We start from the raw sequence: 22,556 nt of genomic DNA, 5'->3' as shown, positions 1-22,556 counted from the left end.
ATAAGGATTCACTACTAGTATTGCTTTTTGCAAAAAGGAAACCCAACAAACCATAAAGCTTATCATATCCTTTGGAGTCAGGAAATTATTCCCACTAGTCGGGTAAGTCTTGCGAGTACCTTGTGTACTCAGGGTTTATTTACCCCTGTTGCAGGTGCAGCTTGAGGAGTAGCTGTTGTGTGGAGGATTCTTTTGGTGGGCACAGACGGATCCTTGTATCTTATCGTTAGAAGTTTATTTTAATTCCGTTGTTTAAATTCCGCTCTCTGAACTTGGTATTGTAATAATGTATTTCTGAGAACTCTTGATATATGAAATAGACTAAGTATTATAAACTCGTTCTCATTATTGAATCCTGTAGGAAAAACGTGGATTGTTTGAGTTCTCCCTTGGAGTGTGCTCGACGGAACCATCTGATGTAGCTTGTTTTCGGGGTGCTTAGTGTCTGGTGGAAGACGGACGCCTCCGGAAGCGTGCTATTTCGGGCGGTTCTGCCACAGGAAGGACGAAAGGGGCATGGGGAAAGTGGTGGTGGGGCGCGGTACGGAGGCAATGAGTAGGGAGAGTTGGGACGCAGGTTAACGAGAACGAAGCTAGGGTCATCGAATCCGGCGAGGCGGCAGGCAATTCCGACAAGCTGAGATGCAGCACTTGCGGGCGGAAGGCGATTCCGGGCTGCTGAGATGGAGATCCGTGGGTGACGGTCCGGACTCACCTGCAAAACGAGAACGTGGGGGTCAGATCCGGAGGGGGAGGGACGACGCCGAACGCGTAACTGGGTTTACCTGTCGTCGACGGACGGGCGTCGATGGCGGCGGGTTCGGGGAGGAATGCGGAGCAGACGATCGGCGCGGAAGGCTATCGACGGCGATGGTGCTCCCTCACGGCGTTGCGAGGCGGGCAGGGACAGATCCGCTTACGACGGCCAGGGCAGGCATGGTGAAGCGGAGGTCACGGCCGCCGCGGCTGGCGCGGAGGTGAGAGGCTGAGCGGCGCGCGAGCAGAACCCTGGCGGCTATCGGGGGAACGGGACGATGGGAGGGAGTGCGAAGTGGAGCTGAGGGTCGGCTCGTAGATCAGCCGTTCGACTGGTGCTGGGCCGCCGAACGGCTGGGCTGTTCAACCCAGCCAAAACCAGCCCAGCCAACCAATTAAGCCCAGCCGAACACACCGAATGACATTTAGGGTTTTTTTAGTACTATATATATAATAATAAAGATAAATAAACCAGCAAATATATGAGTGGATTGGTGTTAAAACAAGAAGAAATTTGAACTCAGAATCTCTTATCTCTTAGTATAGAAAATGGTAATGTGCTATCATGCCTACAAGAGTAAAATCTGAAGCTTTGACCGGTTAACTACGGAGAAAAACAGGACTGACATGAACAGCATAAACAGTTTTGGTCAGCGTACATGGTATTCACAGGTCAGAATCAGCAAGTAAAATTTTGTCCACAGGTTCCCATTTTCTCATGTTGATGCTCAACTCATGAAGAATCCTGTAAACCCCATCCAATCCAGGACAGGATTCATCCCCGGAGATGAACCGCTGAATCCGCCCTCCTACCTCGACACAGCTCTCCCCCGCCACCTTCTTCAACCCCCCTTCCCTCATCACCCTCCTCGTCATGGCCGCCTTGTCCCACAACCCAATGTCAGAGTAGATGTTTGCGACCATGACATGGTTACCGCTTCTGCGGGGCTCCAGCTTCAGCAACCTCTTCTGCACCTTGTCAACGATGCCAATGCAGTCCTTGGAGCTGTGCAGCTGGCAGGCGCTCAGCAACGTCCTCCAAACGACCGTGTCGGCCTCGACCGGCATGTCCACAACAAAATCAAAAGCTTCCTGGAGGCGGCCGTTGCGTCCCAGGACATCAACCATGGCACTGTAGTGCGTCATCATTGGCTTGATGCCATTGACATGCTGCATTTCATGGAAGAATTGGCGGCCCTCGTTGACCAGACCAGCATGGCTGCATCCGCAGAGGAGTCCAAGAAATGTGACATAGTTGGGCGCAACAGATGCATCCTTCATCCTGTCAAAAAGCTCCAGTGCCTCCCGTGCCATCCCGTTTTGTGAATACCCCATGATCATCGCGCTCCATGTCCAGACGTTCCGTGCTGCCATCCTCTCAAACAAGCGTGACGCATAACTCACCTCGCCGCACTTGGCATACATATTCACCGCAGCCGTGCCAAGCTGAAGCGTCATGTCAAGCCGCCGGGCAAGGACCTGCCCATGCGCCCACTTGCCAAGCGCCAAGTTTCCCAGCTCAGCCGCAGCGGTGAGCATGAGCACGAACGTCGTCTGATCAGGCACGGACCCAGCCTCTACCATGTCCGCGAACATCCCGGCGCACCGGTCGTGGCGGCCGTTGTCCGCACAGGCGGTGAGCGCAGTGTTCCACGACACCACGGTCCGGCGCGGCATTTCGTCGAACACCTGCATGGTGTGCCCGAAGTGGCCACAGGCAGAGTACGCGGCCATGAGAGCGTTCGGCACGTACACCACGGCGCGGGTAAGGCCGGTCTTGACGGCCTCCGCGTGAGTGCAGGCGACGAGCGGGAGGCAGCCCGGCGCGAGGCGGCCGAGCGCCTTGAGGACGTGCGGGAGCGTGTGGGCATCCGGGCGAAGGCCCCCGCGGCGGAGGTGGACGTAGAGTCCGGCCGCAGCGGCGGGATCGGGCGAGGAGGCGAGTGGCGGCAGGAGGAGGTTGAAGAGGTCGAGTGGCGGGGATGGGATGGAGAGGAGAAGGCGGTGGGCGGCAGCGAGGTGGAGGTGCGGGTGCAGCGAAATGAGGCGGCGCAGGAGGGTGGAGCCGAGGGAAGCGAGGCGGCCGGAGGTGATGAGGTGGGCGTGGACCTGCCGGAGGTGGCGCCCAGTGGAGGCGCCGGCGATGAGGGCATGGACGGCGGCCGGGAGCGTGGCCATGCCATGGAGGTGCTGGAGCTGGACGCTTGTTCGATTGCTTCTGGAGGGGGAGGTTAGTAGACTAAAGATTGCAATTGATTGTTGACTGGGCCGAAAGGTCAGTTTCGAACTGGGCCAGAATGGCATTGGCCCATATGAAGTTCCGGCCCGTAAATTATTCGATCCAATTCACCGCTGCTAGGGGTAGGGGTCTTTCGGTAATTTTGCGAGTCTGGAGGGGAGGGATTCGACCGGCGGCGATCGGGAGAGGCGGAGGCCGGCGAGAGCGATGGAGGAGGAGGTGACGGGGAGCGGCGGGGGGATTGGGCGGAAGATGGCAGCGGGGGAGGTGGAGCTGAAGGAGAAGTCGGGGACGGCGTGGAGCCACTCGTACCTCAACCAGAAGCCGTGGCATCCGCTATCGTATCCGAACCAGCGCCGCAAGTGGATCGCCGAGCAGGTCCACGCCAACCGCGAGCGCCGCCAGGAGGAGGTGCAGAGGGAGTTCGCACAGGAGCAGGAGTTCTTCCGGCAGACCGCGCTCTTTTCCAAGAAGGACAAGGAGAAGGTATAATACCCTCTGCTGTTCGTCCCTTGCATCAATTGCTCGTTGCCATTAGCTTAAGGAGCTGCTTATCTGAATCCTGTATTGTCGTGGCTGGCACCGATGCTGTCTATTGCAGTCACATTCAATTTAGCATAATAAGAGCTATATAAGTGAAATTGTCATGGGTCTGGTTTCACGTTTTTGTACTAGTAGAATTGTGCTATGATGCTGACAATTTAGTAAACAATTTCCTTAATGAAGCCTTAATGAATAAATAGTTCCAATCACTGCTCACAATTCTGTGTTCAGAACCTAGCAGAAACACCTTATTGATGTTTTTACTATAGAGAACCATAATGTGGATGACTGGATGAGTGGATGTTGTCTTGTATTTGTTGTATAGTCATAGTGCACTCCACACAATAATGGACACTCATGTGCAAACCAACCTTAATAGAGACTTTATCTACCTCATGCTGTTAATTTCTCCTCAGATTCAAAGTCCATTTACCCGTTGACAGCAGCACCAAGGGTATGGTATTCTACAATTTGTATCCTGCAGATAAATGGTCCATCTTATTAGGTTTTTACCAAAAAAAAAAAATCCAGCTGCCCAGCTCACTTACTGTCCAACTAAGGTTTCCAAAAAAAATGTTGCCAAAGAATAAATTCAGTTAGTTAAACAATAAATGGGGGATTTTTTTCTTCATTCTTGAAATGACGACCGTCAGTCCCTCAGTCTCACTAATAATGTGGAACGTACTAGCTGTTCTTACGTTTCAAGAAATGTAAACTTCTTTTGTTGTATTTAAGCTGAATAAACAACTATATTTATGTTTCAATGCTCATCCTACTGTTTCCACTCATGAAGAATTGATGTCATCAGTATTCAATTTGTTTTGTAAGTTCAGATGGAGGTAATGAAAGCTGTGAGTTTTATGTACGTGCGCCCACCTGGCTACAATGCAGAGAATGCAAAAGCTGCTGAAATTGAAGATGAGAAGAAGAGGTCAGAACCAGGTGGCATGGTTCAAGGTACTGCATCTGCAAGTACCTCTTCAATGTAAGTGATATCTATTATTTTGCTTCCACATATTGCTGTGCTTTTTTTTTCATTTTTGGGGAGTTAGAACTTTCGACTTTTCTTCAACTGTCTGAGTTTTAATAAAGGTTTGGAGGCTATTAGCATGCAACCGTAATTTGTCGATTTCGAATTTTATTGCATTTCCTTTCCCCAGACCCCACTTATATGGAGCTTTCAGCCTGGGTGCGCGTTTTCTTTTGTCCTAGTAACTGCAGACTGCTTCTTCTACATTTCATCATGGTTATATATTTTTTCCCAGACCTGACAAGGGACCTGAAAACTCCGCCTATGGTGGGGCGTCTTTGGTGTCCCAGCATAGCAGGTCCCAAGCCCTGATAAAGGAGGAGGGTTGTGTTAGGCGTGGCGAGCCAATGTAAAAACTTAGCCACTTAAATGGAGATGAAACCCGAAAGAAAATCGTTGGGGCGTAACCCTCTTAGCGACGCGCCATATCGGAACCCGGGTATGGTGTTAAATGGGCAAGGGCCGGGTCGTTACCCCCGTGACGCGTCGTGTCGTGATCTGGGCATGGTGTCAAGTAACCAAGGATCGGGTCGTCGCTTCCTTAGTGGCGCGCTACATCGGCACCCGGGTGTAGTGAAAAATGAGCAAGGGTCTTCGCATCAGAGTCGACGGGTGCGAAGGGTAAGGAAGCTAGTCGAACCAACTAGGATCCGTTTAGGTAGTTGGAATGTAGGGTCACTTACAGGTAAGTTAAGAGAATTAGTTGATACCGCGATTAGGAGGCGTGTAAATATATTATGCGTTCAAGAGACTAAATGGAAGGGGCAGAAGGCGAAGGAGGTGGACAATACAGGTTTTAAGCTTTGGTACACAGGGACAGTCGCGAATAGAAATGGAGTAGGAGTTTTGATTGATAAGAGCCTCAAGAATGGTGTGGTGGGAGTGAGAAGGCAAGGAGATAGGATTATCTTAGTCAAGCTTGTCGTTGGTGATATGGTCTTGAACGTAATTAGTGCGTATGCCCCCCAAGTAGGCCTCGACGAGAGTGCTAAGAGACAGTTCTGGGAAGACTTAGATGGCCTGGTTAGAGCTATACCTAGTAGTGAGAAGCTTTTTATAGGAGGAGATCTTAATGGGCATGTAGGTACTACAAGCGCAGGTTTCGAGGCAGTTCATGGAGGTTTTGGGTATGGTAGTAGGAATCAGGAGGGGGAGGAAGTTCTGGACTTCGCGGTAGCTTTTGACCTGATGATAGCCAACACTTTCTTTAGAAAGAGAGAATCTCATCTAGTGACCTTCAGTAGCGGACAACACTGTAGCCAGATTGACTTTGTCCTCGCAAGAAGAAAGGACAAACGAGCATGCTTGGATTGCAAGGTGATACCAGGGGAGTGTGTTGTTTCTCAACATAAGCTTTTGGTGGCATATTTTCGTTTTCAGGTGCGTGCCCGTAGGGATAAACAAGCTAAGATTGAAAGAACAAAGTGGTGGAAACTGAAAGGGGAGACGTCAGAGGTATTTAGGGAAAGGGTTATCAAAGAGGGCTCTTGGAAGGAAGAAGACGACATAAACAATAGTGGGACAAGATGGCAACCAACATTCGAAAGGTAGCCTCAGAGGTGTGTGGAGTAACCAAAGGAAGGGGATGCGAGGCTAAAGATACTTGGTGGTGGAACGAGGAAGTCCAAAGGGCTATTAAGGAGAAGAAAGAATGCTATAGACGCTTGTACCATGACAGGAGTGTGGACAACATAGAGAAGTATAAGGTGACAAAGAAGACTGCAAAGCGAGCTGTAAGTGTGGCAAAGGGTAGAGCGTACGAGGATCTTTACCAACATTTGAGTACGAAGGAAGGAGAGAAGGACATTTATAGGATGGCTAGGGTTCGTGAGAGAAAGACACGGGACTTCAACCAAGTTAAGTGCATTAAGGATGAAAGGGAGCATCTCTTGGTAAAGGAGGATGAGATCCGACATCGATGGCAAGAGTATTTTGATAAATTGTTCAATGGTGAGAATATGGACACAACCTTTCAGTTGGATTACTCTTTTGATGACACCAATAGGCGCTTTGTGCGAAGAATCAAAGAATCTGAGGTCAGAGAGGCGTTGAAAAGGATGAAAGGAGGTAAGGCGATGGGACCGGATGGTATCCCAATCGAGGTGTGGAGATGCCTCGGGGACATAGCTGTAGTATGGTTAACCAAACAGTTCAACCATATTTTTCGATCGAACAAGATGCCTGATGAGTGGAGGAGAAGTATATTGGTACCGATCTACAAGAATAAAGGGGATATTCAAAGTTGTATAAATTACCGGGGAATTAAGTTGATGAGCCATACTATGAAGCTATAGGAGAGAGTTATCGAGCATCGCTTGAGAGCAATAACGCGGGTCTCTATGAACCAATTTGGTTTCATGCCCGGAAGGTCAACCATGGAAGCCATTTTCTTAATAAGACAAGTTATGGAGCGGTATAGGGAGAAGAAGAAGGACATACACATGGTTTTTATTAACTTGGAGAAGGCTTATGATAAAATACCAAGGAATGTTATGTGGTGGGCTTTGGACAAACATAAAGTCCCAACGAAGTACGTCGGGCTCATTAAGGACATGTACAGCAATGTTGTGACTAGAGTTCGAACAAGTGATGGAGACACGGATGACTTTCCGATTAGGATAGGACTACATCAAGGGTCAGCTTTGAGCCCTTATTTGTTTGCTTTAGTGATGGATGAGGTCACAAGGGACATACAAGGGGACATCCCTTGGTGTATGCTTTTCACGGACGATGTAGTGCTAGTTGATGAAAGCCGGACAGTAGTGAATCAGAAACTGAAGTTATGGCGAGAGACTTTGGAGTCCAAAGGTTTTAGACTTAGTAGAACTAAAATTGAGTATATGAGATGTGACTTCGGCACTACTACTCGGGAGGAGGAAGATGTTAGTTTGGAAGGTCAAGTAGTGCCTAGGAAGGATACCTTTCGATATTTAGGATCAATGCTACAGAGGGACGGGGATATTGATGAAGATGTTAGCCATAGAATCAAAGCAGGGTGGATGAAGTAGCGGCAAGCGTCTGGTGTCCTATGTGACAAAAGGGTACCACAGAAGCTAAAAGGCAAGTTTTATAGGACGACGATTAGACCTGCTATGTTGTATGGTGCAGAATGTTGGCCTACGAAAAGACGACATATTCAACAGCTAAGTGTCGCGGAAATGCGTATGTTGCGTTGGATTTGCGGTCATACAAGAAGGGATCGAGTTCGGAACGATGATATACGTGAGAAATTAGGGGTAGCGCCAATTGAAGAAAAGCTTGTCCAACACCGGTTGAGATGGCTTGGACATGTGCAACGGAGACCTCCAGATGCATCGGTGCGTAGTGGAATCCTAAGTCAGGATAGTAACATGAAGAGAGGCAGAGGAAGACCGAAGTTGACTTGGGTAGAGGCAATAAAAGGAGACTTGAAAGGATGGAATATACCCAAAGACTTAGCCTTAGATAGGAGTGCTTGGAAGACAGCTATTCACGTGCCTGAATCTTGATTGCTTCTGTTGGGTTTTAACTCTAGCCTACCCCAACTTGTTTGGGACTTAAAGGCTTTGTTGTTGTTGTTGTTGCTGACAAGGGACCTGAAAAGACTCAATCAGGCGCAGATAAGAAAAATAGGCCAAAAGATGTTTTTGGTCGGCCATTGGCAACAGAACAAGAATTTGAGGTTCTCAAGAATGCTCCAAGGTACATTGAACTCCTTGTTACTGATGATCTGTTAAGCAACCATGCAACATGAAACATGAATTACTCCTTGTCTGTTATTTTGAAATTTGAGTGGCTGAACAAAACAGGAGGTCCATTTCTCTGTTCCATTTATTTTTTGTTTTTTCTGTTATAGAAATTGTCATTCTTTATATGTTTTCTCATTTCAGTTATCCAAATAGTGCAGCATTATGATGTATCTAGATCACTGTTAAGATTTTTATTTAACATTCACTACACATTTCCCTCTTATCCCTGCAAGGATCAAACCATTTGGAGTTGAAGTTCGTAATGTTAGATGTCTAAGGTGTGGAAACTATGGTCACCAAAGTGGTGACCGGGAATGTCCCTTGAAGGATGTGATCATGCCTAATGAGGAGAGTCGGTTGAAAAGAGATGATCCACTTACAACTATGATGGCGCAGACTGATTCAAGTGAGGTTAGATTTTTTTTCCCTCTTTGAAGTATATTTCTGTTCACACTGAAGTTATGGGAGAAAGTCATCGAGCAGCGCCTGCGAGGAACGACGCAGATATCAACAAACCAATTTGGTTTCATGCCCGGAAGATCAACCACAGAAGCAATCTTCTTAATAAGATAGGTTATGAAGCGGTTTATAGAGCAGAAGAAGGACCTCCACTTGGTTTTCATTGACTTGAAGAAGGCTTATGACAAGATACCAAGAAATGTTATGTGGTGGTCTTTGGACAAACATAAAGTTCCATCAAAGTACGTGACCCTTATCAAGGACATGTACAACAATGTTGTGACTAGTGTTCGAACAAACGATGGTAACACATATTACTTCTCGATTAAAATTGGACTTCATCAAGGGTCAGCCTTAAGCCCGTATCTCTTCGCCTTGGTAATGGATGAGGTTACCAGGAACATACAAGGAGATATCCCTTGGTGTATGTTGTTCGCCGATGATGTAGTGTTAGTGGACGAAAGCTAGGCGGGAGTAAATAGGAAACTAGAATTATGGCAGCAGACCCTTGAGTCTAAAGGTTTTAGATTGAGCAGAACTAAAACCGAATACATGAGATGCGACTTTAGCAGAGTTGTACAGGAGGAGGGAGATGTGATTTTGGAAGGTCAAGTAGTGCCTAAGAAGGATATCTTTCGGTATCTGGGATTGATGCTACAGAGGGATGGAGATATTGATGCGGACGTTAGCTATAGAATCAAAGCAGGGTGGATCAAGTGGCGACAAGCTTCTGGCATTCTCTGTGACAAGAGGGTACCGCAAGAGCTAAAAAACAAGTTCTATAGAACGACGATTAGACCGGCTATGTTGTATGGAGCAGAATGTTGGCTTACAAAGATTCGACATGTTCAACAACTGAGTGTTGCAGAAATGCGTATGTTGCGATGGATTTGCGGTCACACAAGAATGGACCGAGCTCGGAACGATAATATACGTGATCTCCTAGAGGTAGCACCAATTAAAGAAAAGCTTGTCCAACATCGGTTGAGGTGGTTTAGCCATGTCCAAAGGAGACCTCCAGAGGCACCAGTGTATTGTGAAGTACTAAGCCACACTAATAATATGAGGAGATGTAGAGGAAGACCGAAATTGACATGGGGGGCAATAAAAAGAGATTTGAAAGCTTGGGATATACCTAGAAATCTATATTTAAATAGAAGTACTTGGAAAGCAGCTATTGAAGTGCCTGAACCGTGATTTGGGGCTCTTGGTGGGTTTCAACTCTAGCCTATCCTAACTTGCTTGGGACTGAAAGGCTATGTTGTTGTTGTTGTTGTTGATGTTGTTGAAGTATATTTCTGTTGCAATTGCAAGCCATATAAAAGATATGGAAATATATGTGTCCCAGTTTTAGAGCCTGCGTATATTTTACTTTTACCCTAGCTGGCTGGCCCCCATGACTACATATTACTTAACTTACCAATGATAGCATGACGTCCTTGTCAGTATTGTCTGTTTCTTCCATCACTATTCTTGAAACCATGTTGGGCGTTGAAATGTAGCAGAGACCTGAATATTTTGAACAGTCTGTGATATATAGTTAACCATGGTCTTGTAGCAATATTTGATCCATACATGATACATGTCCAACCAATATAGACAATAGGAACATAAATTTGCTCATTACTTGTTTAAACGTCAATTTTAATCTGAGGAATTTGACAGCCTTTGAAGTGGGAACTTAAGCAAAAGCCAGGCATGAGCCCTCCTCATGGTGGATTTGACCCAGATGATCCTAATCAGCAGATTATGGCAGCAGGCATCTTTGATGAATATGGAGGTATATTTGTAGTCTGAAACATGAACAAACATCCATGTATAACTTCTGCGATTTAATATTTTTTGCTGCCTTGTATTTCAGGTTTTCTGAACTGTGACATTCCAGCTCTCATTTCCAATTTTTCTGCTAGCAAATCCAAGAAACGTTCCAAGAAGAAAAGCAAGCATAAGCAGGCTAAGTCTGCTATTCATGAGGATTCTGGTAGACATGAAAGCAGTTACCATCTATCGTCAGACTCTGAAAATGAGAAGAGAAACAAAACATCAAGAAGCAAGAGAAAGAAAACAAACTGTTCTGATTCATCATATTCTGATTCTGAGATAGATGCTAGAAAAGTCACAGCATAGGCATAAGAAGAAATACCAGTTAGAGTCTTCTTCTGATTCAGAATTTGAGGTCCATGAAGATACAAGGCGGCATCTGAAGAGAGAACACGTGAAGGAGAAAAGAGATGAGTCACCATTGTCCTTCTCTAAGGATCAAGGAGACACAGAAAGCAAGAGGTGTTCAAGGCATTCAAGGGAGAAGCGCCGCTACAGTTATTCATCAAGTTCTTCTGAGAGAGGCAGGCATTCTCTATGGCACAAGGAGAAACAATATTACAGTGGCTCGAGTTCTGATCGGAGCCATCGACACTCAAGGAGATCGAGGGAGGAGAGACATGATAGGGAGTCAAGTTCTCCTGATGCCATCAGGCGCTCAAGGAGATCGATGGAGAAACAGCGCCATTCTGATACAAGCCCACGTCATACCAACAGGCATTCAAAGAGATCAAGCGGTAAGCAAGACTACTGAACGCAGCAGCCATTACGAAACCAGTAGACATTCAAGGAGATCTCGGGAGAAACGGCACTACCCTGATTCTAGTGCCTCTGATTACTCAGACTCTGATCGGCACAATAAACATCGCCGTCATCATAGGAGAAAATGAACTGGCAGGGTATAGGTAAACTGCCCTATCAGAAGTAATGCAGTATATATCTGGGGATCGCCCTGGATGTGACGGCATTAAGGGTACTTGGCCCCTTTCTGAAGATCACCAAAATCCGCTTGGAGTCTGGTGTCTGGTAGCTGGTCTCAGGGCTTTGTGATGTTATTACAGTAATGTACACGGTACGGTGTAACGGAGTTTCTTCATACTGGGAGAACGGTTGTTTGGGTATTAAAACAGTTGTGTTGTTGTAGAACGTGGTAGGGGCCCGGCATGTTACATGATGTTTAGTTTTTTTGTCTGAGCTAGCCTTCTGGTCTACTGTGGACTCACTAATAAGCTTCTTGTGAAATGTGTAACACTTATCTGCAAGAGTGCTTCCCAAATGCCAGGACTTAACCCTTTTGAGAACCTGGAATGGTTTACCTACTCCCAGTGGCACTACCAACCACTTTGGCCTCCAAATGCTAGGCGAAATCAGCTTTTTTTCTTTCTCTTGTTATATGTTGAGCTTGCACCTAGTTCTGGTAACGAGGCAAGTATAGCATGGGTACCGCGATTAACATGTTTGGTGACGTCCTCGTCAAAGAAATACGGAGTATTTGGTTATTTAGTCGCTCCTAAAATTCATGTCATATTGAATGTTTAGATACTAATAAGGGGCATTAAATATAGATTAATTACAAAATCAATTACATAGATGGAGGCTAATTTACGAGATGATTTTTTAAGCCTAATTAATCTGTCATACTGTAGCACTATGTTGTCAAATCATGGACTAATTAGGCTTAAAAGATTTGTCTCGCAAGTTGTGCAATTAGTTTTGTAATTAGTCTATATTTAATACTACATGCATGTGTCAAACATTCGATGTGACAGAAATTTTAAGAGCGGAACCAAACAGGGTCTACGATTGGTAACGTGGAGAGTGGAGAACGTGTAGCATTTAGAGTTAATAAATTGACATAAATTGGTATGGGCAACCCATTTTGGTAGACATGCAGCCTGTTCGTTTTGGTCGTGGCTTGTCGTAAACGATCATAAATTTCTAGTCAGAATAGTATTTTTCTCTCACACAAAACAGCCAGCAGTACTTCTTCACGAACCAACAATGATACAAACCACCAACCAAACAACCTGATGAATGCTAGTTTTTTTTCCATATCGGACTATCAAGCATTAATTGTGATGAGTTCATCTCCACTTGGTTGTTGATTTACCTCCTACAACTACTACAAGAATGGTCAGAAAAAATGCTTTTTCTGTCCATATAGGACTACCAATCATTAATTGTGATGAATTCATCTCCACCTGGTTGATTTACCCTACAACTACTACAAGAATGGTTAGAAAAATGATGATATTGAAATACACCCATTAAAAGTCAGGTAAATTTCTTGTAGGACGCTTTTCAATATTGATATTGATGGACACTGCTCAACGTTGTTTTTGTTAGAAGACATTTCTTCAAATATGATAATTTACTCCTTGACACTATGACTTTTGGAATAGTATTTTTAAGAGTGCACGGGAGAGAGAAGTTAAAAAGCGATCATTATGCCTCTGTCTATTATACTACAAACTGGCCAGCTGAAAATGAATGGAGGCAGTATACGGTTTTCTTTTCTAAAGCATTGCTTACATAATATATATATGTTGCTTTACCATAATTTATGACTTTGTTCCAAACTATGAATATTTTACCTAAAAAGTTAGCCATTCCCTCCATTTGTACCAAAAATGCTAGATGTATTAGTAGTTTTGTTCTAGTATAAGACAAAAATTGTCTAATTGAATGAGTTTTCCAAAAAAAAATGCATCGACTACATCATCAAACTCCTTCCAATAAATTCAGACTAAAATACCTCTTAACATTGTATTGTATTCATTTGATATCGTAGATTTTATTATACTTTTCTCCGAAACAGACAAAAATATTAAAAGATTTGATTTAAAACAAAACTAAGGTACTTGGTTCGCCGTGGAGAATACGCCCGGTTGGAATATTAGCTGCACACACCAGTCCACCACCAAAGGTGTCGCTCCCTTGGCTCGAACCCTAAAAGCATTGTACTGTACGTTTTACAACAGTGAGGAGTGGTCCTTGATTGCCCTCTTTTCCCAAAAAACTACTGTTGTGCAATACTTCCTCCGTCCTTAAATATACATCGTTTTCGTTTCTCGAGAAATAACTTTGATTAAATATATATTAAAAAATATTAATATTTATGGTACATAATTAGTATCATTGGAAAGATCTTTAAATCTAGCTTTTTATAAACTTATTTAGAGATATAAATATTACATATATTTTCTATAAATTAAGTTAAATTTATGGCCCGCACACTGACTGCGACAATTATTTAGGGCCGGTCGGAGTATTTACCCATTACTCGTTCTCCAATTTTTTAGGACCCACACTTTCGTTTTTATTTGGCAATTAGTGTTCAATCATGGACTAATTAGGCTCAAAACGTTCGTCTCGCAATTTCCAACAAAACTGTGTAATTAGTTTTTTTTGTCTACATTTAATGCTCCATGCACGTATCGCAAGATTCGATGTGATGGCTACTGTAGCACTTTTTGGGAAATTTTTTGGGAACTAAACAAGCACTAAAATACTGTTCGGCTTGCTGAAACTTAACTGAAATTGGTTGAAAATAATGTTTTGGCTAAAGTATTGGTCCCGTTCGGCTGGCTGAATTTTGGCTGAAACTGGCTGAAAAATACTGTTCTGGCTGAATTGTTGTGAGAGAAAAATACTATTTCAATTGAAAAAAAACGTATAAACCAAATACGAAATCGAACAGAGCTATTATACGAGAAAAATACGTTCCACCTAAAAAAAAAAACCAACATATGCAAATAGTACACTGGAATCAACCCCAAACGATCCTAGCTAGTATTGTCTGCCACCTACTACTTGGGTCGTTTGATGTGATGTGACACACACTGACACACACACTCCCATCTCCAGCAACCACACCCAAAGGCCGAAGGAAACGCCAGACTGCCAGAGGAGAGGAGAGGAGAGCAGCAGCGGCAGCGGCAGCCGAGAGCCCAACCCCAACTACGCCAAGCAAAGATGCTGTCGTCTTCCACCTCCACCCTCCGCCTCCACCAACCAAACCGTCCCCACCGGAGCCACCCGGCGGCCCCGGCCGCGGGGGGCGCCACCCACCTAGCCTCCCCGCGGCGGTGGCTCGGGCACGCCCCGGGGGCGGCGTCCCCGGCGCCGCTCCGCGCGCGGGCCCAGCGCATCCGCGCGCTGGACGCCGCCCAGCCGTTCGACTTCGAGTCCCGCGCGGCGGGGCTGCTGGAGGAGCGTCAGCGCCTGAAGATCGCCATCGTCGGGTTCGGTAATTTCGGGCAGTTCCTGGCGCGCACCTTCGCGCGGCAGGGGCACACGCTGTTGACGCACTCCCGGACGGACCACTCCGCGCTGGCGTCCACGCTGGGGGCCTCCTTCTTCACCGACCCGCACGACCTGTGCGAGTGCCACCCGGACGTGGTGCTCCTCGCAACCTCCATCCTCTCCGCCGAGGCCGTGCTCCGCTCGCTGCCCGTCCACCGCCTCCGCCGCAACACGCTCTTCGTCGACGTGCTCTCCGTCAAGGAGTTCCCCAAGAACCTCCTGCTCAGCTCGCTGCCCCCCGACTTCGACGTCATCTGCACCCACCCCATGTTCGGTCCGGAGTCGGCGCGCGACGGCTGGGACGGCCTTCCCTTCGTGTTCGACAAGGTCCGGGTCGGGGACTGCCCCGCCCGCCGCGCCCGCGCCGAGGCGTTCCTCAACATCTTCGAGCGGGAAGGGTGCCGGATGGTGGAGATGTCGTGCGCCGAGCACGACGCGCACGCCGCCGAGACCCAGTTCCTGACGCACACCGTCGGGAGGATGCTCGCCATGCTGGAGCTCCGATCCACGCCCATCAACACCAAGGGGTACGAGACGCTGCTCCGCCTCGTCGACAACACCTGCAGCGACAGCTTCGACCTCTACAACGGGCTCTTCATGTACAACAAGAACTCCACCGAGCTGCTCAACCGCCTCGAGTGGGCCATGGACTCCGTCAAGAAGAAGCTCTTCGACGGCCTCCACGACGTGCTCCGGAAGCAGCTCTTCGAGGGATCCCCGCACGCCCCCAACGTCTCCTCCTCCAACGTCCGCAAGTAGCCACGGCCGCCGGGAGATTCGTCTCGTCTCCAATTCTCGTCATCTGTTATTAGTAATCCAGTTCCAAATCTCCTTCTCCGACGACCACCGTGCTTGCTGCTCATGCCATCAGCGACATTGTACCAGTCTGTATCTGTATTTTTCTCCCCCAATTCAGATTTGACTCTTTTGAGAGGGGTTCTTTCTGTCTCTTCTTTTGGAGGAGGAAGAAGTAGAACCCCCAAACTCTTTCTTCCCTGTCAGTTCAGTTCTGCTGCATTCCATTTCCAAGTGAGGGAGAGAAAAAAAATCTTATCTTTGGAAATGTGGCAGCTTGGCATTGGAATTTGTGATATGGAGACGAAGGAAATGAATAAAGAAGCAATCTTTGCCATTGCTAGTTTGTAATAATACCAGGACGAGGGAAAATCAGAAGCAACCTCAAATAGCCTGTGCGTTCGTGTGTGTTTGTCACTGAGGATGTTGGGATTAGGAGCAATTTCTAGTAAAAAAACAATCTGGCTTTCGGGCTCTGTGAGTCCCAGTCCCTGTCGTCCCAATTTTCGCAGTCGTTGGTTGCGACAGCGACCTCCGGTGGGCAAATCCCCTGAACGCTGCTGATTACGGTTGGTAAGCTGCTTTCGGCACGTTTGCTTTTTTGTTTTAGCTAGGCTTATCAATTAGTGAACAGTAATTTTTTTCTTACAACCTACCGGCGGCAGCTGAGCTTATCCTAGGCCGTTGGCGAACCAAGACGCATCTTCAAAATGCATAGTGAACAGTGCTTTGCGGTAAAAAAAGACCTCCAACGGAGTACCCAAACATGGGAGGCATTTTTGCGTCGGAGGCAATACGGTACCCAAACTTGCGTCCTCTCTCCGTCCCTTTGCGTCTCCTCCACGCGAGCTGCTGCTGGTCCGGGACCGCGGCGCCTCCACGACGGCGAGGCAGGACCGTGGCGCTGGCGGGGGAGCATAACAGTGGTGGGTGGCGGCGGCGGTGAGGAGCTCGGCTCTGGCCGCGCTCGGCTCCGACAAAGGGTGGCGGTGGGTGGAAGAAGCAGAGCACGACAGCCACCACCACCACCACAGGCGCCGGCCACCACCACCACCATGCACCACCGGCCGCCACCGGCCGGATCCGGGAGGAGAGCCGGATCCGGGAGAGGGAGGGCCAGATCCGGCGGCCACCGGAAGGGCCGGGGAAGAAGAAGGGGAGGGAGGGCCGGATCCGGCCGGGGAAGAAGAAGAGGAGGGAGGGCCAGATCCGCCCGGGGTGCTCCTCGGCGTGGCCCCGGCATAGGGCTCCTCGGCTCGGGGCCACGGACGGCGTGGCGGGCGGCCATGGCGGCCTCTCCGAGCGCGGCTAGGGCGTGCGGGCGCCCGCTCGCCGGAGCTCTCGGGCGTGGCCTCGCCGGAGCAGCCATGGCAGAAATATCTGGGGCCAGGAGGGAGGGCCAGATCCGGCCGGGGAAGAAGAAGAAGGGGAGGGAGGGCCGGATCCGGCCGGAAGAAGAAGGGGAGGGGAGGGGCACCGGCGGCAGGGAGAGGCGGGGTGCTCGAGGCGCTGGGGCGGGGTGCTCGAGAGTGGAGGGGTCGGCGGGGCGTCCTGTTGGAGAAGGCGAACTTTTGGGTTGCGACCTTTTTCCTGTGCCGGACGCAAATCAAGGAATAGGTCTTGTATCTGGGTCCTCATCGTTGGAGTCAGTCTCAGCAACACTAGCGAATGGTGCAGCAATACAAAGAAATCTCAAAAGTACAACTACAAAACCGTGTGCTTTGGCTGCACCACCATGGAAAACAGCTTCTGGTATTGATCTGGGTCAGATCATTGTCATTGGAGTGCTCTGCATCTGCATCTGAATGGCGCAGTTGTTATATATATATAAGCCAAAAATGGCCCAAAATTAAATGGCAGAACATGCCACGTTCTAGCACAACACAATCAAACTGGTGAGGGAAGAACAGACAGGGCGTGCACCACGTGAACCCCGTTTTCCTGCCACTCTAGAGCAGAGTAAGCAGCTGAAGCAGATCCACGCAGGGCCTGTTTGGTTCTCTTGGATGCAGGCTGCGTTGGTCACACTCGGACGATGCAAAAAAAAAAAATGGTTGCTTGTATTCATTTGGCTAGACTGTATCGAATTGTTGATTGGTTCAAGAACCTCTAATTCAATTCGGTGACAATACATACGTCAAAAGCCGTCGAGCTGGTCCGCGAGAAACGGATTTCACATTTCTCCGGAGCTAAGCTGGTGAAGGCATCTTATATGAGCTAAGCTGGTGAAAGAACCTTGTATGAGCTAAGTCTGGCTCAAGTGAGGCATCTAGGGCGTGTTTGTTTGTTCGGCTCATGTCCTCGGCCAGACCCAACTGGTATGTGCCTGTTTGCTTGGTTGATAAGTCATGGTTAAAAGTACTATTGGTTGATTTGTTGTGAGAGAAAAATACTGTTCGTTAGCTGAAAAAGTACGACTTATAAGCCAAGCGAATATGAGACTTAGTTGCCGTGGTGGAGAAAGGGGCAGAAGGGAAGCTCATGTCATGCATGTTTTCGAGAAAAATGCCATTGGCAAGAGCAGAACAAAGTTTGGTGGTATAATAATGCTACCACATTCTATGAGTACAAGCGTAGCTGTATCCATAATTCCATATGTGCAGCCAAATAAACACGATCTCTGTTCAACCTGGCTCACTTCGTTGCAGCGAAACAAACACACCATCGGCCTGTTCGCTGGTTGGTTTCTAGGCTGGTTTGAGCTGGCTGGTGCTAGTTTATTGTGAGAGAAAAATACTGTTGGCTGGCTGGTTTGGGCTGGTTGAAACCAACAAGCGAAGCCTCGGCAAGGCAAGGGCTCATGAGAGCAGGGCTCGAGCTAGCCTCGGCAAGGCAAGGGCAGGCGGCCATGCCGGACAGAGCCAGACAAATAATCAGGCCCTAACCATCTCTCTTCTCTGCATTTCACCGTATGCATCGAAGTCTCGAACCAACACATGCCCCTGGTGTAGTGACCGAACTCTTTCTTTTAGGACTGGTCTGTTTCGCATGACAAAACTTTTGTCCTGCACTTTTAGCCTTTTTTTTGGCAATAGATCCAAATAGATAGGCTAAAAGTGAGTAAAAGAAGAGGCTAAATTTAGTCCATTTGCACCTCAAGAGATGCAAAACTGAGCTAAGAGCATTGGTGGGTGTGAAGGACACCTCATTTTACATTTTTAGCTTTTTTTTTGTCATGGATCCAAACAACAAGGACGAAAGTTTATCGGCAAAAGTTTACCGTGGCAAATGCACTACGTGAAAAACGGTTTATAGCAACAGGTCAATTTTTTTAAGAACGGCTGGTGATGAATCGCCCCTACAGTGGCGTGTTCGGGATCCACGAGACCAGCCGCCCCTACAATGGAACAGCAGGGGCGGCTGGTGATACGAGCCGCCCCTGGTGTTGCGATTTGTAGGGCGGCTCAATCACCAGCCGCCCCTACAAATGCTGCCGCCGAAACCCACAGCTCCAAACCTGGACTTGGGCCTCACTTTCGTAAGTAGGCCACTGAAACCCGCATGCTTGTTAAGCCTGTGAATGATCTAAGCCCTTGATCTTAATCGAACGGCCAAAGTTCGTCCCACCAGGAACAAAACTAGCTCCACCCGTCGGACTTCCCAAACCCTAACTTTCATTCTCACTTATCCAACCGACGGCGCACTCTCTCTCACTCGCTCTCTATCTCTCTCACCCGACGCCGCACTCTCTCTCACTCGCCCTCCTCTCTCTCTCCCTCTCTCTCGGTGCCGCGGTGGCGGGCGCTCGGGAGGTGGCGCTTGCCCACCTTCCCTTCATGGCGACGGCGCATAGGACGGCCCCAACTGGCGACGGCGCACGGGACGGCCTCAACCGGTGGCGGCGACGTGTGGGGCGGCCCACGGGGCGGCCACCACCCCAGGCGGCAGCGCGCGTGATACCCGTACTGGTGGTGGCGGCACGCGTGGCGCCCCCCGGTCAACAGATCTAGGTCGACCGCGCCCCTCGGCGGTGGATCCAGGGGGGGCGCACTCCCTGAAGACGAATCTAGGCGGGCCTGTCATCCCGGCGCCCCCGTCGGTGGATCGAGGGCGGGTGTGCTCCCCGACGGCAAATCCAGGGAGAGCCCATCCTCCAAGCAGCAGATCTTGGGTGGTGTCGTCCCCTCTCTTAAGTTTCATGCATTGCTCCATCCTTAACATGTGTTTAATTGAAAGTGTTACGCCCTAAGATTATGAGTCTCTTGGTATTATCTGACTCTGCTTCTATTGCACATGTCTGAGAAATTTACTGGGCTTGTCACTTTGACACGGCTAAGTCTTTGGTTCTATCTAATGTTTAGCACTCCACTTCCCTATAAATATTGTTTGGTATGTGCAGGGATATTGAAGCCATAAATGATTCACTGTCTTGTTGATCTGTTTCATTCCAGTCAGTTGTTCATCCATCGGTAAATAAGTTTCCCAGCTTCTGGAGTACAATTGCACGCTGAGTCTTAACTTATGTTTGTTCTGCACAACATGCTGAGTTTTGACTCGTGTTGATTTCAGTCGCAGATGTTGACTGAAGAATGGGTTCGGCATCTCCAGAAGCAAATTTTGCAGGTCATTTTAGCTTTTGTCCTTCTTGCTAGTTGAATGCCTCCTAATAAAACTGTCCTGATAGTTCGATTTGAATGCTAGATATTAAAGCATATCTTGAAGCTGAACTAAAAAAACATTGCTACCATTCTATGATCTGAAGATGGCTTCTTGTGATCATTTTATTGTACTTTTTCTTTCTTATTAATTTTTGTTGGCTGAGACTTGTCGTGCCAAATGAATTTGTTTTTGGATCTGCTAATTACCTATCTTGTGCTCCTAAGTAGCCAATTTAGCTGAGAAGGCAAAAACTGTTGCCTACTTTTATAGAGGTGATTGATTTTTTTCTAAAGCAATTGATACTTCTTTCTGATGACCTATTCATTACTGATAGAATGCTATTGGAAGGAATCATAAGAGTCGGTCCTCTAGCTTTGCTTATTTCTTTTGCTCTTCAGTGCAGGGAGTACTGCTTGCAGATAGAATACATATGCTTGTTCAGTCTATGCTTGACCTACATACACATCTTAAGGTACCTATACTTACCAACTTTACTTTACCTCTTTTTTGCTTCTCTAGTTCTCTATGTGTTTGTTGGCCTGCATTGGGGTCATGTGACCTATTCATTACTTTGAGTAGTTCTTGCCTTGCTCGCATGGTACTAACTTGGGCAGTTGGGCCTGTGGCGCCCCTATTTATTCTGAGGTTTTATTTGTTGCTAGTGCATGTCTACTGGCCTACTGACCTCAGCTCGATATTTGGTAAATACGTCTAGTAGCACTGTTTAGATACTTTTCACATTTCCCTCTTTATATCATAGTAACATCTTTGATACATCATCTTGACTGATATATATAATACTCAAATCAAGGTTCCACTGAGAAGGGAGAAAGCCAAGTCTCTTTGTCAAATGGCTCTGAAGGTATCAGAAAACTGTTAATTTGCTCATTGAAATTTTGAAGTACCTGTTTTGTTTAACACTACTCATTCTAATATATTAGTCCATAGGAGACTTGTTCAACACAGAGGGCCCAACATAGTACGTAATGTTCCTCACATTATCAATATCATTCAATCAGACATTGAACAGCTCATACTACCATTGATGGTTCATTTTTCAACTTCCTAAACTTTGTTCCATTTCCCCTTTCTTCATGGATCCTGATGTTATGTTACTTTGTCCTTAAGCAGGATAAACTGCAAACTGAAATTGCCAAGGCAGATCAAGTGAGCAAAATAGGTTTTCTTAGCTTGTTGAGACGTGGTACGTGACACTATTTATGTATTTCTTTTTCCCAATAAAATGATTCATTTTTGTTATGCTAGGACTCATATAATTGAAACATAGCATAAGGCACAATTGTTTCTCTTTTGTGCACTCCTGTCCGTTAAAAGATGTTGTTTGCTAGATGCACTAGTGCCTAGTGTGGATCTATCAGTTGTTTTGGTTTGGACATTGGATCCATTTCTTCCTACTATCTATTGTCGCCTGTTGAGATGTAGTAGCCTATAGTTTTTGGTTTGGACATTGGGTGACGATGCTTGTTGTGACTTTGCAGCCAGATGGATGTTGCCGGGAGTAGGAAGGCTGTTGTGATCCACGTCCCGTACCGCCTGCGCAAGGCCTTCAGGAAGATCCACGTCAGGTTCGCCTGTTTGCCCTGACAGTGCAAATATAGCGGAGCTCAGCCATGTGATATCCTTCAAAGCCGACCTGCACTTGCTGCATCTCCGGGCTTATTTCAATGTTTGAATTATTAGTTCTTGATGAAATGAGAAGAAACTTCTGACCCTCTTTGCCAATTTATTACATGTTAGATATATCTACTTGTACTACATATACTACCTCTATTTTTTGTTTTGTTAGCACTTGAGTGCTTGCTTAGCCTTTTTGTGATATAGATATATGTTTTGTTGTCATAATATGACTCTGTTCGTTATTATTGTGATTCTTGTACTATAGAAGATGTTTAGAAACTTTTGGCTAAACAATCTTGTTTGGGCCATAATATTACAGTCAAATTTGCCAGGATATTTGATCATGTATTTTACTCGTCACAAGATGATTTGGGGGAGCACGTTGTTAATTTGATTTTTTTTATAAAAAAATATACTGTAGGGTCGGTTCTAGATTGAACCGCCCCTACAAATAGGCATTATAGAGGCGGCTGATACTGTAGCCGCCTCTACAAATCGATTTTATAGGGACGGCTACAGTCTGAGAACCACCCCTACAAATACATGATTCGTAGAGACGATATGATAGGAGTGGCCGGTCAAACCACCTCTATAAACTATCCCAGCCACTCCTATAAATGCCTTTTTTTTTTTTAGTAGTGAT

The 22,556-nt window shown here is 47.1% G+C and overlaps 2 protein-coding genes and 1 pseudogene across 2 annotated transcripts; 2 read left to right on the top strand and 1 right to left on the bottom strand.

Annotated features, from left to right (window-relative positions):
• Window positions 1-1,258: 1,258 nt before the first annotated feature.
• Window positions 1,259-2,940, bottom strand: LOC136526717 (pentatricopeptide repeat-containing protein At2g36730-like). The gene has a single exon (XM_066519308.1). The coding sequence runs from the start codon at window positions 2,932-2,934 to the stop codon at window positions 1,423-1,425; it is 1,512 nt and encodes a 503-aa protein (XP_066375405.1). The 5' UTR covers window positions 2,935-2,940; the 3' UTR covers window positions 1,259-1,422.
• Window positions 2,908-11,877, top strand: LOC136526719 (uncharacterized zinc finger CCHC domain-containing protein At4g19190-like; annotated as a pseudogene).
• Window positions 11,878-14,468: 2,591 nt separating this feature from the next.
• LOC136526718 (arogenate dehydrogenase 2, chloroplastic-like) lies at window positions 14,469-16,030 on the top strand. The gene has a single exon (XM_066519309.1). It carries the CDS (start codon window positions 14,552-14,554, stop codon window positions 15,638-15,640), a length of 1,089 nt encoding a protein of 362 aa, XP_066375406.1. The 5' UTR covers window positions 14,469-14,551; the 3' UTR covers window positions 15,641-16,030.
• Window positions 16,031-22,556: the final 6,526 nt, after the last annotated feature.

Source organism: Miscanthus floridulus, chromosome 19, assembly GCF_019320115.1.
Source record: "Miscanthus floridulus cultivar M001 chromosome 19, ASM1932011v1, whole genome shotgun sequence".
Taxonomy (NCBI): domain Eukaryota; kingdom Viridiplantae; phylum Streptophyta; class Magnoliopsida; order Poales; family Poaceae; genus Miscanthus; species Miscanthus floridulus.
The sequence above is the reverse complement of the archived record's forward strand: the minus strand, read 5'-3'. Positions and strand labels throughout refer to the sequence as shown.

What these genes read in the sequence shown, in the direction of transcription:
- LOC136526718 (XM_066519309.1), top strand. Translation starts at nt 14,552, where the DNA reads ATGCTGTCGTCTTCCACCTCCACCCTCCGCCTCCACCAACCAAACCGT.
- LOC136526717 (XM_066519308.1), bottom strand. Translation starts at nt 2,934, where the DNA reads ATGGCCACGCTCCCGGCCGCCGTCCATGCCCTCATCGCCGGCGCCTCC.